At 46.0% G+C, this 15,220-nt stretch overlaps 1 protein-coding gene across 1 annotated transcript; it reads left to right on the plus strand.

Annotated features, from left to right (window-relative positions):
* The first annotated feature begins 1,208 nt into the window (after positions 1 to 1,208).
* slitrk1 (SLIT and NTRK like family member 1) lies at positions 1,209 to 5,698 on the plus strand. Its single transcript, XM_019868622.1, has one exon. The coding sequence runs from the start codon at positions 1,753 to 1,755 to the stop codon at positions 3,874 to 3,876; it is 2,124 nt and encodes a 707-aa protein (XP_019724181.1). The 5' UTR covers positions 1,209 to 1,752; the 3' UTR covers positions 3,877 to 5,698.
* Positions 5,699 to 15,220: the final 9,522 nt, after the last annotated feature.

Genomic DNA, 15,220 nt, shown 5'->3' on the forward strand with positions numbered 1-15,220 from the left:
AGTCACACTAATGCAATGCGACATTATCTGTATCACATCATCATGCTGAGCTCCATGCTCCATTCCTTTGGATAATGCATTTTGTATTCACAATCCAATTAAGTTTGACTCTCAAGATTAGGATATCCCGCTAGAAATACCATTTTATCCTATTTTGGGGATTATTCTTGAATCAAAATGTTTGGACACTGAAAGAGTGTGCAACCACGAGACACAGTAACTGACTGGTCAGCGGTCGCCAGAAGGCAGACAATTTCTAACCTTGCGCGAGCGCGCCTGTGTGTGTGTGTGTGTGTGTGTGTGTGTGTGTGTGTGTGTGTGTGTGTGTGTGTGTGTGTGTGTGTGTGTTTGTCTGCCTGTGTGGCATGGGAGGGCAACGTGTAACACTGATGTAGACAGTTGCGCGTGTGTGTGTGTGTTTGTGTGTGTGTGTGTGTGTGTGTGTGTGTGTGTGTGTGTGTGTGTGTGTGTGTGTGTGTGTGTGTGTGTTTGTCTGCCTGTGTGGCATGGGAGGGCAACGTGTAACACTGATGTAGACAGTTAAAGCACATCATGCATAGGGCGCCATTAGGTGACTGCGGATGTTCACAGCCTGGCAAGGTTTATTGAACATACAGTATGTGCTGCTTCCCACAGACGTGATAGAACATTTATGGTTGTTGCCACAAAGTGGGAAATGCAGACTGAAGCTTCACTTGTATGGAACTTCCACGCATATGAAAAAAACTACAAAAAAAAAAAAATCGAGTACAATACAAACAAACGGCAAATATAAATCTTTGCTCATCTCACGTCCCTTTGTTTCTCATCCTCGTGGGTCCCTCTCTGCAAAGCATCTTAGCAAGGAACACGTCATGCACACATGCGCATACAGGCTGACGCATCGTTTGATACTCTTGTAGAGCTGAGGCATGCCCGTGGCGGATGAATTAGTTTTACCGCATTCGACAGTGTTCGTTAAAAAACATCGAGAGCAACGATTGCACTGCTGGGTGGTTCCTTAAATAATGGGTGTGGAATTCGGGATGCAAGTGAGGCATCACGACCTGTACGTGTCATCGCGCCACTGCTGCGCCGACTTGGACACTTTTGCAGCGGTGCTGCAAGCTGGAGGAGTGAGTCGGCGGCTGGTAGCACGCTGAATTGGCGCAACTTTGGCGCAATCGTCGACGCGCACACATCTTTTTCGAGACTTCTAATCCATTTTTGCGCCGCCGTTTTTTTTTTTCTCTCGCCCCATTCGCCAGCGCAGCTGAGTGGAGTATATCCCGTCTTTCGTCCACAGCTCCGCGCTGGATGCACAATTTGTGTGCTCCTTTTGGTGCGGTGCCGTTCGACGCACGAAGAAGAGGAATGAACGGGGTGAGACGCAGGCGAGAGATGTGAGGGGGGAATGCGGGTGCTTTCCAGTCAAGCCTCGGCACCAGGGGAGAGGGGACAGCTCCCCGCGCCGCAGCGCGCCAGCGAGAGAAGAAGGCGACCATTTGTTCCGAATTTTTCCGCCAAGGTCAGTCGTTTCAGCTGTAAAAAGGATGCGCTGGACATTAGTTCCTCTTGTTTTTCGCCCAATTGACCCGCTGAGACTGTGAGGAGGTTTCTGTTCCAAAGTGTGAGCTGACGAGCAGGTCAGATGTTTTTTACCGAGACTGCCGTACCCACCCGCGTCTCCCCTCTGCTTTCCTTTGGATTGTTTTTGACCCGATCAACAGCTCCTATGTCTTGAGACGGGGGATGTCTTGTCCGCATTGAAAAATGCTGCTTTGGGTTGTCCTGCTGAACGCGGCTCTTTGTGTTGCCAGTGGGAACGTGACAAGGGACGTGTGTCAGGAGCAGATATGCTCGTGCACAGAGGTCGAGGGAGACGTGCATATCGGCTGCGAAAAAAGGAGCTTCACCACGCTGCAGCACCTCACCGGGCCCAGCTCGCATTTTTACCACTTGCTGCTGCACGGCAACTCGCTGTCCAGGCTCTTCCCCAACGAGTTCGCCAACTTTTACAATGCAGTCAGCTTGCATTTGGAGAACAACGGGCTGCACGACATAGTCCCGGGCGCCTTTTTGGGGCTGCAGCTGGTCAAAAGACTGCACATTAACAACAACAAGATCCGCTCCTTCAGGAAGAGTACCTTTTTGGGCCTGGATGACTTGGAATACCTGCAAGCTGATTTTAATCTCTTAAGGGACATTGACCCAGCCGTGTTCAGGGACCTGAACAAACTTGAAGTGTTAATACTTAATGACAACCTCATCAGCGCGCTACCCATAAACGTGTTTCAACACGTGCCCATTACGCATCTTGACCTACGGGGGAACAGAATCAAAACGTTGCCTTACGAAGGGATCCTTGAGCAGATTCCGGGCATTGTGGAGGTTCTGCTCGAAGACAACCCCTGGGACTGTAACTGTGACCTGGTTTCCCTCAAAGAATGGCTGGAGAACATCCCGCCCAACGCGCTCATCGGGAGAGTGATCTGCGAGGCTCCCACCAGGCTGCAAGGGAGCGACCTGAACGAGACGTCTGAAGAGGAACTGTGCCCTTCACAGAGAGGCGGAGCAGACACCAGCCTGGTGGCCCCTCCCACGCAGGATGAGACCTCAGGCCCTGTGGCACACGGCGGCGGCCCACGTCCGACGCCTTACAAGCCCAGCGCGGATGCCAGCGGGCCGCCGACGCCTGGCGGTCACGGAGCCAAGAGCCGTTCCAAGTCTCGTGAGAACTGGCAGCTTAAGACCAAACCCACACCGGGGCCGACAGGTGCGAGCGAGGCCAAAGAGCAGCTTCGCAACGCCACCTGCCCGCAGCCGTGCAACTGCAAGCTGGTGGGCTCGAGACAGGGGCTGGGGGTCAACTGCGAGGGAAAAAAGATCGAGAGCTTGTCCAACCTGAAGCCGAGGCCGCTGGCCGCCCACGAGCTGAACATGCGAGACAACAACATCCACGCGGTGAAAAAGACTCAGCTGCTGGGCTACGCCAGCCTCAACCTGCTCGATCTCGGCGGGAACAACATCAAAGCGATCGACAACGGCACTTTCCAGAACCAGACTGAGCTGAGGTGGCTGTACATGGATAAGAATTATCTGGATACGCTCATGGCGGAAATGTTTGCCGGCCTCGTCAACCTGGAATACCTCAGTTTGGAATACAACGACATCCAGCTGATAGCGGCGGGCGCGTTCAGCCCCATGCCGAACCTGCGGGTTCTCTTTCTCAACAACAACTTGCTCAAGTCGTTACCCCTGGATGCGTTCCTTGGGATTTCGTTGTCCAAAATAAGCCTGCACAACAATTACTTCTCCTATCTGCCTGTAGCGGGCGTGTTGGACCAGCTCAACTCCATCATTCAGATTGATTTGCACGGGAATCCGTGGGATTGCTCCTGCAACATCGTGCCCTTCAAGCAGTGGACCGAGAAACTTGGAGCTGACGTCATCGTGAGCGATCTCAAGTGCGAGTCGCCGGAAGAGTTCTGGAAACGCGACTTCCGCTACGTGCGGAATGACCTCATGTGTCCCAGACTCTATGAGCGGATCCCCCCTCCCACCTCCCTGTCCAAAAACAGCACCTTCACGCTCGACTCGGGCACGCGCTCAAACTCTTATATTGAGCCCAACCGGGTCTCCATTTCCGTGCTCGTCCCCGGCTTGCTGCTGGTGTTTGTCACGTCCGCGTTCACTGTTGTTGGCATGCTCGTCTTCATCCTGCGGAACCGCAAGCGGTCCAAGCGGCGGGACGGCAACTCGTCTGCCTCCGAGATCAACTCCCTGCAGACAGTGTGCGACTCATCGTATTGGCACAGTGGTCCCTACCACGCAGACGCGGGGGCTCAGCGGGGCTTTGACTGCACCACGCATCTCTCCACGACAAACGATGCGTAAAAAGAAGGCAGGCCAGATTGGATTGACAAAGGACGCGCAGACTGGCGTGCATACACAACCCAAACAACACATTTGTCCCCGTGTAAGAGGCGGACGGCCTCGGTCGGCTGTGTCTCGTTTTAGTCAACGTCAACCAGTTAGTCTGCTGCACAGGGCCCCGGCAGTGTATATTCTGTACATGACAATCCCTCAGTCCTACCCCGCCCCCCGAAACACTACTCCCTCCACCTGTGCTATTAGCCGCAATCGGACGACATATGTTGTTTTTTTTTTGTTTTTTTTTTTTTTTTTTCCGGCAGAGAGGGGTCATGCGATAAAATCGGGATGTGTGTGCGCGAGGGAACGGTGCACGAGCGCATGAATGTAAATGTAAATAGTCGGGCCGATGTATCATATGCATGAGATTTCTGCATGGTTTCAACACACGCACACATGGCGCGCGACCGAGGAACCATGACCACTGGAGAGGAGGCGACCCCCCCTCCCACCCGTTCATTCTCCATCAATATGACGACTATATATAGAGATATTATGAGAGTTACATATATATGACTATAACAAAGTGCCATTTCTCTATTTTTGTGAAACTGCAGTTAGGATTTGATTTGTTGTTTTAAACCTGTTTGGAGAGGCAAGAGGGTAAACAAGATTAGTATCAGAAAGGACATAATGCTGTCAGTGCATGTTCCTTTATTCTGTTCCTTATGATTTGATTGTCGATGAATATTGAGGTTATTTATACCATTGCAGATGGTGCGGGTGCAGGCCCCCAGCCCCGACCCAACCACACGCACGTCTGCGAGGTCATCCTATTTTCTGAATGTATACTGTGTTATTTTTAATGCCGTGCCAATTGTTGACTCCGTGGCGACATGCGGACGAGCATGACGTCACAAGGATGCTTCTGCCGCAAAGATGATGTAGCTCAAATAACAGTTCTGTGGTTTTGTGTGTGTCTATGAACATAGCCTGCTTTGGGTGAGAGGAAATTAAAAACAAAAAAAAAAAAATCAAGTCATTTAAATGGGGGGTTTGTACCATCATATTTTTTCATAAAAATTAGCCAAGTTTTCAAATGAGCTAGAATGATTCGGTCTATTTGAGAATTGCAGGTGAATATAGCATAGATTGCTTTGTCTTGTGAAAAAAAATGCATATTCCTCCACACACATTTAAAAAAAAAAAAAGTATGATTATGATTCGCCTTTACTGTGGACTTTTTTGTTTATAGCTATATAACCTTGTACAAAATAATTGTGCTTGAAGTATTCTATACTGGGGGAGGATTCTTGCTTTTGTGGAATGTGTCCTGTCATCATATAGAGGTGGTGCTTTTAGGCCTGCACAAACATGGCAACGACTGATGCAGGTTGCCTTTTACACCATGCAGGTCTGCTTTAACGGAGGGTGTGAACATTAAATGCCGCTTTCAAAAAAAAAACAAAAAAAGAAATGAAGACAGCCACACATTATGATGTGCCGTCCGTCACAAATGCGCAGGTGCCCTTTTCTGTGTTTTAGCGCAATGTAAACGCCTTGTAACTCGTGTTGACACCACCAATTCATTTTCTCTGAAGGGTCCCAAATAGTGACACCTCGCAATTAAATTAAGCTTGGATGAGATTGTCAAGGTATTCACGTTTAGGATAAAGAGCTGCAGTGAGATGGCACGTCAGCCCAAGCCAGAAGGCCAACGTGTCTCCCCCGGGAAACAGTTGAGCGCTGTCCACGGTGCTGAATCACTTCTTTTGTTTGTTCCCTCGGCAGAAGAGACGTGTGAACATTTGCATTCATGCACCCATAACTATTATCTTTCACACGTGAGAAATAATAGGAAAAAGAGAATTTCATGTAGAGGCCCGGGAAAAAAGAATAATGAATGATTTGCGGATGCAAATGTTGTGAATCATTTGCAATGGCTGTTCTGGAGGCCCCAAACATTTTTTCACCGAGCTGTGGATTTGCTTTTACATTTCCACCCTGCTTGACCTCTGGTAGTAAGGACGCAGTGAACCTGTGACTCATCAAGGCATCGCATCCTCTTCAACTCCCAGTTTTGCTCTTCTGTCCAACCCCAGGGGCTACCTGGGGGTCGCTGTCTACTGTGTGCTTCAGCCCACGTGATGGTTTATCATTTTCAAACGCTGTGTTTCAAACTACATTTTTATGCTTTGCAATATTTGACCTGCTTCTATTTTGTTAAATAAAGTGTGGTTGAGGTTGAGTAAAACAATGTTGTGATTTTCGGAATTTTCATCGGGTTTCAGCTTTTTTTTTTTTTTTTTTTTAATCTTTGTTATACCTTTAGATTACATTTAAATGTTATTTGGTTTTCAAAAGAAAACGTGGCATTTTTGATAACTAAGAAACAAAACAATATTTCTTTAAAATCTATAATTCACAGAAATATAAAAAAAAACAAGCCTCTGTTTTGCAATTATTATTCTGCATTGTATTAAAATGGAACTATAGGATTTGATTAAAAATCACGCAGCATTTTTCTTATTTTTTTAAATTGTGTGACTGTGCCCAATCCAAAAGACCATCGAATAGAGCAATACATTTGGGATAAATAGCAGAATGAGGTTGTCTGTTTTACATGCTGAGCGTACAACACTACAACTCTGTTATGGCCCAGTAGGCACTCCATAGTTGCTGGGATATGCTCCCCGAACGCCTGCATGTGGATGAGACCAGATGCAGCACTTCCTGTAGGGGAAACCCCATCCTGCCATCTCGGCATTTTTGTTGGTCTCAGTGGCTTTTGCAGTTTAAGTTGGGGCCACTTCCTCATAATAATTCAATTGCTGTTTTGCATTTAGTGCCGGGGCCTACTTTTTGCTAACACATTAAGTACTCTAATCGAAGAAAATTATATACTGAGAAAGGCCAAGTCAGTTTGGTCCAAGTATAAACCGAGTAAAACTTACACTTGGAAGACAGTAAAGTAGATTGTACTCAAAGTAGTGGATGAGTTAGTTGTACTCCAAACAATTACAATCGACTTTTATTCAATGAGAACTTAGTTACTCAGCTGCATTTTACACAATGAGCGTAGGGGGCTCTGAGTGAAGAAGTTTTAATCTTTTCTGAAGATTTACTCCCACTCTAGTGGCCACTCTGTAGTGTAATCTAAAATGCTTAAATACAGATCAGTTAGAGGGAAAAAAAAAAGTCTGACTCTGTAAAAATGTCGACCAATTTTTACTCATTTGAGGCAAATCCTGAAACTGAGAAAGGAATTGCATGGCAATGTTATACATCCGGGTGCTGCTCTACATTTAATACCACAGCACATCAAGTCTGGGGGTACGGCTGTGTTCTATAAAAAGGAATATTTATGAACCAGCCCCTGTTCTTTAGCGCAGGCTGCTCACGCACAAAGCAATTGTTTAACACAAACGAGTGGCACCATTGTGCTTGTTAAAACGCAAACATGCCTGAAAAGCGACATTTAATTACAACACTAAATTGTGGCAACACAAAATGTAGCCTGGAGCCGTACTAAAAGCACAGCTTCACGAGAACCCCTGTAAGTCAGTTTCAGCGTGTCTAATCCGTATTATGTTATTTATTTGGCTGCTGTCGCAACTTACCCTGAGCTGCTATAGAGCCGTGCTTTCTATGCAATGCCACGGGTTCAAGTTGAATGCATTTAGTGCCCTTGCGTCAAATAAACTTCACGTGGGACTAGAGATCAATATCTCCCGGAGTCATTCATAAACCTCAACGCATTCCAATATCCGCATGTGGACCGTTGAGACCACAGAGATAATACCGCAGTAATTAAACAGATTCATAATTGACCCTGAATTCTGGTGTCAGCCCAGAGCACAACAGCCAAGTGGTGACCCACCAAGAGTGGCCTTTAATCAAGATGAGCGAGTGGTGTTTCCGCCAGTCCTAAGTAATACCCTTCCTTCAGCCCCCACCTATTGATTATCTCATTGATTAGATTCAGTGGCCTCAAACGTGCCCATTTCTCATGGCGCTTCAGGCGTTCTGCGCCTTGTACTGATCCGATTACTTTCCTCACATGGGAGCCACGACCACAACTGGAGAATGAAGCCTCTTTGGCAGAGGGTTAAGAAGCAACATTCCGTTTCCTAACACAAGCTACTCATTATATTTTAGGAACGAGGCCTTCGGCATTTATTTGATTGGAGGAACCAACGTTTTAGAAACGCTTCTCAAGAGAATGAAGTCCGCATTGAATAAAAGCTTCCTGACACTGTGGAACATGCTCTTTTGTACTTGTGTACTTCTGTGAGTCAAAATTCACACACCGACACTAAATGCTGTCAGGAAGCAAGCAGAGACTATTTTCCATCTAGCCGTTTTCTAATTCGCTTCATCGTCACGAGGGTTGCGGATGTGCTGGAGGCCATCCCAGCCATCTTTGGGCAGTAGGCGGGGTGCACCCTGAACTGGTTGACAGCCAGTCGCAGCGCACATATAGACAGACCACCAACCATTTGTGGTCACACTCACACCTAACGGACAATTTAGAGTGTTCCATCAAGCTGCGCATGTTTTTGGAATGTGGAAGGAAATCGGAGTACTCGGAGAAAACCCACACAGGCAAGCCGGGGCCGGAATCGAACCTTGCACCTCTGCACTGTGAGGCGGACGTGCTAGCCAGTAGACCGGTGTGCAGCCGCAGCCTATTTGAATTTGGAACAGCTCATTTGGACTAAGTCCAAGGAAACCCGGCGTTGTTGCTTTTAAATGATACGGTCAATGCCTTGTTGGATAAAAACACTCACAAAGACAAACACATGCAAACACTGGGCTATTTTTCAAGGTGGTTAGCGGCGTACGTAACTACCACACAGTAACTTGTTCGTTTCACTTTTGTCCTTTCCTCTCAGAAACTCCAATAATTAGCAATACTGTGCAATATTCAGCGAATTTGTTGTTTTCAGCAGAAATTAGAAATATAAGACTGATATTTAAATCTCTTCCATATTAAGAACAGTGCAAAGCTGTGTCAGGTAATTCAGTCCATTTTCAGGAAATGGAAATATCGACAGAATCCACTGACTGTCAAACATACACATGAGCCTCTGGATGGTGCAATGCACTCGGATGGCGCCTATTTATCTCAAAGCGCTGTACAAGGAGGCTGCCGTGTTAACACAAGGGAGGGAAACTTGCATAAACTGACGCGCTCTGCCCAAGGCACCGGGTCAGAGGACAGATGGAGAGAAAATGACTCACTGGAAGAAAAAAAAAAAAAAACATTTCACATGCAGTTGGGGATATGGCAGGAGGGATTTGTTTTGCCCTGACCATTCTCTTGTTTTTACTGACAACGTAGGTCAGCTCATTGTACTGACAGGATAAGGTCTGTAGATTTGGAATTACTTACACTACACTGCAGCACTTCCATTCTGATTTTACATTAACCATAACTTTGGTCACATTTGTTCTTCAGATTCCAAATGTGATAACGCTGCTGGTGCCCTGAGATATGAGTGGCTTGACCGATATGCGATACGAACTAAATTTGAAACAGGAGTGCACTTCTCACCACGACACACTTCACAATAGCCACCTGCCATCAATTCTGATGGATTTTCTTGCAGTGGAAGGACAACAGCACTTGGTGGAATGCAGCATTCTGCATGGGTCTACGAAAATTTCAGGACTTAGTCTGACGTGTCCCTGCGCAAACTTTGCGCCGGCTCAAAAACAGAGCCCTCGGAGTCCGTATGCATGTACGGTACAACGCCTTGCATCTTTGTTAGAGTTGCAGTTGCTTTCAAAGAAAAGTTCTTTTTAAATTGCCTGAAGGTTTTTTTTTTCCTTTCCTACACTCTAGCATATTTTTCTCTTCTATCTTTTCTCCTTTAGTTTACAGTGAATTGTTGAGCTGTTGTTGAGCACCTCGAGCTGTTGCTGCAGCAAGGATAATAGTATGTAGGGACAGCGGTTGGTTGAAGTCAAGATTGATGACAAGCAGGGCAATTGTACCTGTGCTTTAACACTTTTTGGTAATTGAATTCATGAGCGATGTCTTTCCGTGTTCCTCTTGAGAAGATATGATAGAAATGTCGTAACTCTCACGCTAACCAAAAACACTCATTTTCCAAAAAAGAAAGGGTCGCAACTTTGCTACCTGTTTGTTTTTTTTTTCCCTACTTTTCCCTTTTTTCCTCATCTTCAACCCGCTCCTTATCAGAACTCTTCATCAGCCTGACCGTGACCCACCTTCAACCTTAGTAAGTGTACACTTGCAATATACTAGGCTGCAAATTGGTGCATATTTACATTTGAAAGGATAATCTGGGCTTTGTACGCTTCACACATTGCCCTCATTATTCACTAGGCACATGTCCATTTCTCATTCATCTCCATTACTCATTACCTTTTCCATTTTTCTCTGAGTTACTTTTATGTGCCTTCTTTTAGTTAAGTTTACGGTAGTGTACGATCTTCTGTTTAATCTGTCGTATTTCCATTGAAATCATAAACAGTTTTCTACACACAAGTCCAGCGTGAGTTGTCTGTGTGTTTGTGTGTACTTGAATCAAGACATTAATCGCTAATTTGGAAAGACAAACTCCAAATCATTATTAGTGTGGCTCCCTCATATCCATATAATGTGATTTTCAGTGCTGCCTTTTGTCTCAGAACATAAAATAAAAGGCCTGCGCGCAAGCAGTGTATCTGTGTTTCTGCGCTACGGGACTCACTGAGGTAGCGAGACTGCTACACTAATGTTCAACATCCATACATCCATTTTCCAATCTGTTTGTCCTCACGAGGGTCGTGGGCGTGCTGGAGCCTCTCCCAGCTGTCTTGTGGCAGTAGGCAGGGTACACCCCGAACCGGTTGCCAGCCAATCGCAGTGATGCTCAACATGCCCCAGCACATACAAGTCACATGTAGAGCAATTTCAGTCAACGATGTGATTATCATAAATGCTGGGGGAGATTTCTGCAGTGCACTGGGAACAAGCAGCAGTGAATGCCGGCAGTTGAAGACCTATCAGACCCAAAGTAAGAGGCAGAGCCAGCTGCTACAGGGCCTGCTGTCACAGTAGGGCACTCTGAGACATCGCTCTTCACAAGATGCTGTTGTCAGAAGAGCCAAATGTTTCAGGTGACGGCAGCCGCATGTGGCTGGCTTGCTGCAGAATGGGCCAAGTGCTTGCTTCCTATGTTGTCAGGGGAGGCGCTGACTGCAACACGAAGATTGCTGGCCTCCTTGGAGGGCAGGTTCGAGGCAGTGCCGAAAGCTGTCCTTCGCTGCGTGGTATACATGTCAGAACATTACCAATGTCGGTTCTGGTCTGCCAACCTGGTACCCACGGATTGCCCCTTCACCTTTGCACAGCAGCTGAGGGATGCAGCGATGAGATGATTACAGATGGGGAAATCCACTGGCGAGGGGCAGATGCTGGACAAGGCAGTACTGCAGTAGTTCATTTCGGGCCTTTGCAGTTGGTGAATTGTCATTTCCTTGCAGAAGACTACCTTGCAGAGCCTCCGTGTTTGAGGGTTGGTGGCCACTACCTGACTGAACTTCAGAGCCTAGCCGGAGAACTACAGTCAGATCTACCCCCCCCCGAGCTTGCTGATGATAAGCTCATCAGCAAGCTCAATAGGAGCCTGATAATGATCCTGATCATTTGAATAAGGTGTGTTGCAGCAGGGAGACATGGAAAGCATGCAGGACACTGGCCCTCGAGGACCAGACTTTGACACCTGTGCTTTACAGTTTAAAAGCCTATTTGCGACATGCATTTGATAGAAATACCATTGTATGGGTTTGGCATGCTCTTCGACTGGTTGCATGTCCACCTCACAGTGCAGAGGTGCAGGGTTCGATTCCAGACCCGGGCCTTCTTGTGGCCAGTTTGCATGTTCACCCAATTCCTCCCACATTCCAAAAACATACATGGCAGGTTAATGAAACACTCAAAATTAACCATAATTGAAGAGTTGTTTAACTGTCTGTACCCAGCGATTGGCTCGCAACCAGTTCAGGGTGTTCCCCGGCTACTGCCGGCAGACATCTGGGATAGGCCCCAGCATGCCCCGTGTCCCTTGTGACAATAAGCGGATCAAAAAATGGATGGATAATATTCTAAGGCCTTTATGTAGAGAATTTGTAATTAGTCTAATGTAGTAATTGTTTTATTTTAGTGTTATTAAAAGCTTATTCAGATAAAACAAATAATTAAAATTGTAAACAAATTTGCACAATAAGAATTCAAATGGTTATTCACGAGACAATGGTGGATTATTGGTATGTGTAGTCCACAATGCATCAGAACTTGCTTAGCCCTTTGACTTTGGTGTGTTCATAGGGATATTCACAGATACCCAGTAGTCTCGATAGAAATGTGACATTAAGGGGAAAAAAAAGCTCAATGCTGTGGTTTGTTCCCACCCAATGCACTCCTTGAGATTGGACTGTGATTGGCCAGTGTTTAATGGTCTGGAGAGACAATATGTGCGGGGGCATTCATGAACCATAGCTGCATGGGATATGTATGCAGTGCTCACTGGTGACTTGAAGTGGAACTACTGCAGACGGGGAGGTGTTCCTTCGCTATACTCCATCAAAGATTTTCCATTTGAGCATTTTTGTGACCATACTCTCAGCCAGGGGTAGGCAATTCATTTCGGAAAGGGCCCACATGATTAACTGCAAGGCTTGCCATGGGTCAAGCCAGCATCGAACCTCAATTTCGGCAATATTATTTTTATCGTTCCACATGAAAAAAAAACAAAAAAAAAACAGAAATGTGTACCTGGCATTGCATGTCTGCATTCTTAAAAGACGAAAATATATGTCATTGGCGGTGAATCAGTTTCATGCATTTAGACAAATCACATTGTCTTGTGAGATGAAATGAGCTATGATGTTATCTGGCCAAATCTTCTTGGCCCACTTCCCTAAACTATGCAGCAAATAAGAATGTGACTTGCATTAGGACCACTGTTGTCATTTTTGCTCATCTCTTTTTGGGAAAAATAGGTGGTCAAGAAGTCAGAAAAGTCATCAAAAACATATTGCAGCTCTTGCTTATGTGCGCATATTAAAACACAACTTTCAGAACAGTATTTCTTTGTCTTTATGGTCACTGTGAGGACCGGTCAGAGAAGGTGGCCGAGCTGGATGCGGTCCCGGGTCCATATTTTGCCCAGGGCAAATACGTTTTGTTTTTGACCTTCTTACGTACAAGGAATTCATAGTCATTTGCACATCCACACCCACAGTAAGACATTGGGTGGGCAAATGGGGTTTAACAAAACAGTAAACTGGATATTGGCCTGGATGAATCAGCTCTGGTGTACGCTGCTGGTGTGCGTCCTGCTCCAAAAGCCAGTTGGTGAACCAACTAGCCAGTCGGGTACAAGTCGGGCATTGCGGGTACATGAAGACAGGCGCGACATTCCGTGAGCCGCAAAAGAAAAAGGTGTAAAGGTAGGTTAAGGTAAGTCCCTGGGCCTACGGTTAGGTTTTGTGCAGGGCTAAGTAGAGGAGCAATTTTGGGTAACAAGAATGGTCTGGGCAGTGTGTGCTGCTGTGACCAGGCAGTTGCAGACACTGCCAATGGTTGAGACTGATTGTCTTCTGCCCCTTGTTGTGGTTTTCAGTTTTGTAGTTTGGACAAGAAGGTAAAATAAATGGACTGCAATGTAGTTGGTCTTTTTTATCTTTGCTGGGAAACTCACCGAGTTCGTGATATAGCTGCAGATAAACTCATCAAGTGATTGATTGATTGATAGAGAGACTGTATCCTATAACATCGGGCAGTGTATTATTTGTGTGTTTCTTTCTTCGTGATTGTATGAAAAAAATACTGTAGATCTTACCTTTGCTTCAAAAACCACAACGTGAGAAAAGAACTCTTGAGGGTCAGGTCACGACAATACTACCTCAGATGGACAGCAGGTTAGATTCCGCTCACAAAGAAGCTTCTTCTATTGTCGGATTTTCTCCCCTTGGGGAAAAACTGAATGAGAGACACAGCAAAGAGAGCTAGCGAGCCAATCCATAAACTGTCACGATTTCTCCCTTGATGGCTGCTTGATGGATGACTACATTCCCTTGTGGTACCACAGCACCATTTGTGAGGGGAGCCGCGAACTTTGTACGTGCCTATTAGAGGTCTAATTACAGTTCATTCTTTTTTTTTTCAATTCATTTGTTCATCCGAATTGACTGCCAACAATGTGACCTCGTAAAGCTATGCACCACAGCAGATTCAATTGGTTCAAATGCAAAGTGCTTCACTCAAGCTATCTCCGATATATTTGCTCTATAAAATCTTGGTAGAAAAGCATCATCTACATGCCAAAAACGTGATCTTTTTCAAGCCAAGAAGTCCGTGACATCCTCTTCTGTTGATGCAATATCTTTTGAATTGGAAAAGGAAAAATTGTGTATAATGACAGCCGTCTTCACAGTTGACATTGAGAAGATGGAGGGGAAGGAGGTTGATTCTGTGGGGCTGCCTCTCTGTCTCTCTCTCTCTCTCTCTCTCTCTCTCTCTCTCTCTCTCTCTCTCTCTCTCTCTCTCTCTCTCTCTCTCTCTCTCTCTCTCTCTCTCTCTCTCTGTATCTCTCTTTCTGCCCTCGTCTCCTTGCTTTTCATGCCTACCTCCCCATTTCTCACTCTCTCCCAGGGGCTTAATTTATGGTTTTCTACAGAGATGTACGAATGTCAACCCACACGCTCATCTGCTTTGTTACTGAGCTAAAAGCATCCCAGACCTCATATAGCGGGTGTGCACACATGCAGACGCTAAGCCTACAATTTAAACGAGAGTGCGATATTTAAAAAAAAAAAAAAAAAGTGCAGAAGCAGCCCCGCTGTATTAGCAATTCAGCCTAAATCCAGGGGCCTCTTCAGAAAGTCAAATCTCCAAACCTTTTTGTCACCTTTCCTTACTTTTGTTGGATTGCATCATCATGTCAAGGGGAAGTGAACAGATGTTTGTTTTCCAGCACTGAAAAGGACAGCACTGTTGCAAATGAATTTGACTCCACTTTTCCTAACTGGCGTGATCGCGCGATGACGAGTGTTACTGCCGTCTCTGGCTTGTGGACTTTACCTGCAAAATATTAGCATAAAAATTCGATGAAAACGATTTTTGTCTTGGATTACTGATGATGTTTTGCACAGATTTTGGAATTGCCCCTTCGCTCATGAATTGAAAACTGTTTAGCATTTTATTTCTGTTTATATGGAGCCAGCCAATTGCAGAGCACACATTGAGACAAACAACCATTCACATTCGCAATCAGAGCTCAGGACAATTTAGAGCAGAGGTCCCCAACCGCCGGTCCGCGGACCGGTACCGGTCCGCAGGGCATTTGGTACC

This window comes from Hippocampus comes, unplaced genomic scaffold (assembly GCF_001891065.2).
Source record: "Hippocampus comes isolate QL1 unplaced genomic scaffold, H_comes_QL1_v1.1 scaffold41, whole genome shotgun sequence".
NCBI classification, from domain to species: Eukaryota; Metazoa; Chordata; class Actinopteri; order Syngnathiformes; family Syngnathidae; genus Hippocampus; species Hippocampus comes.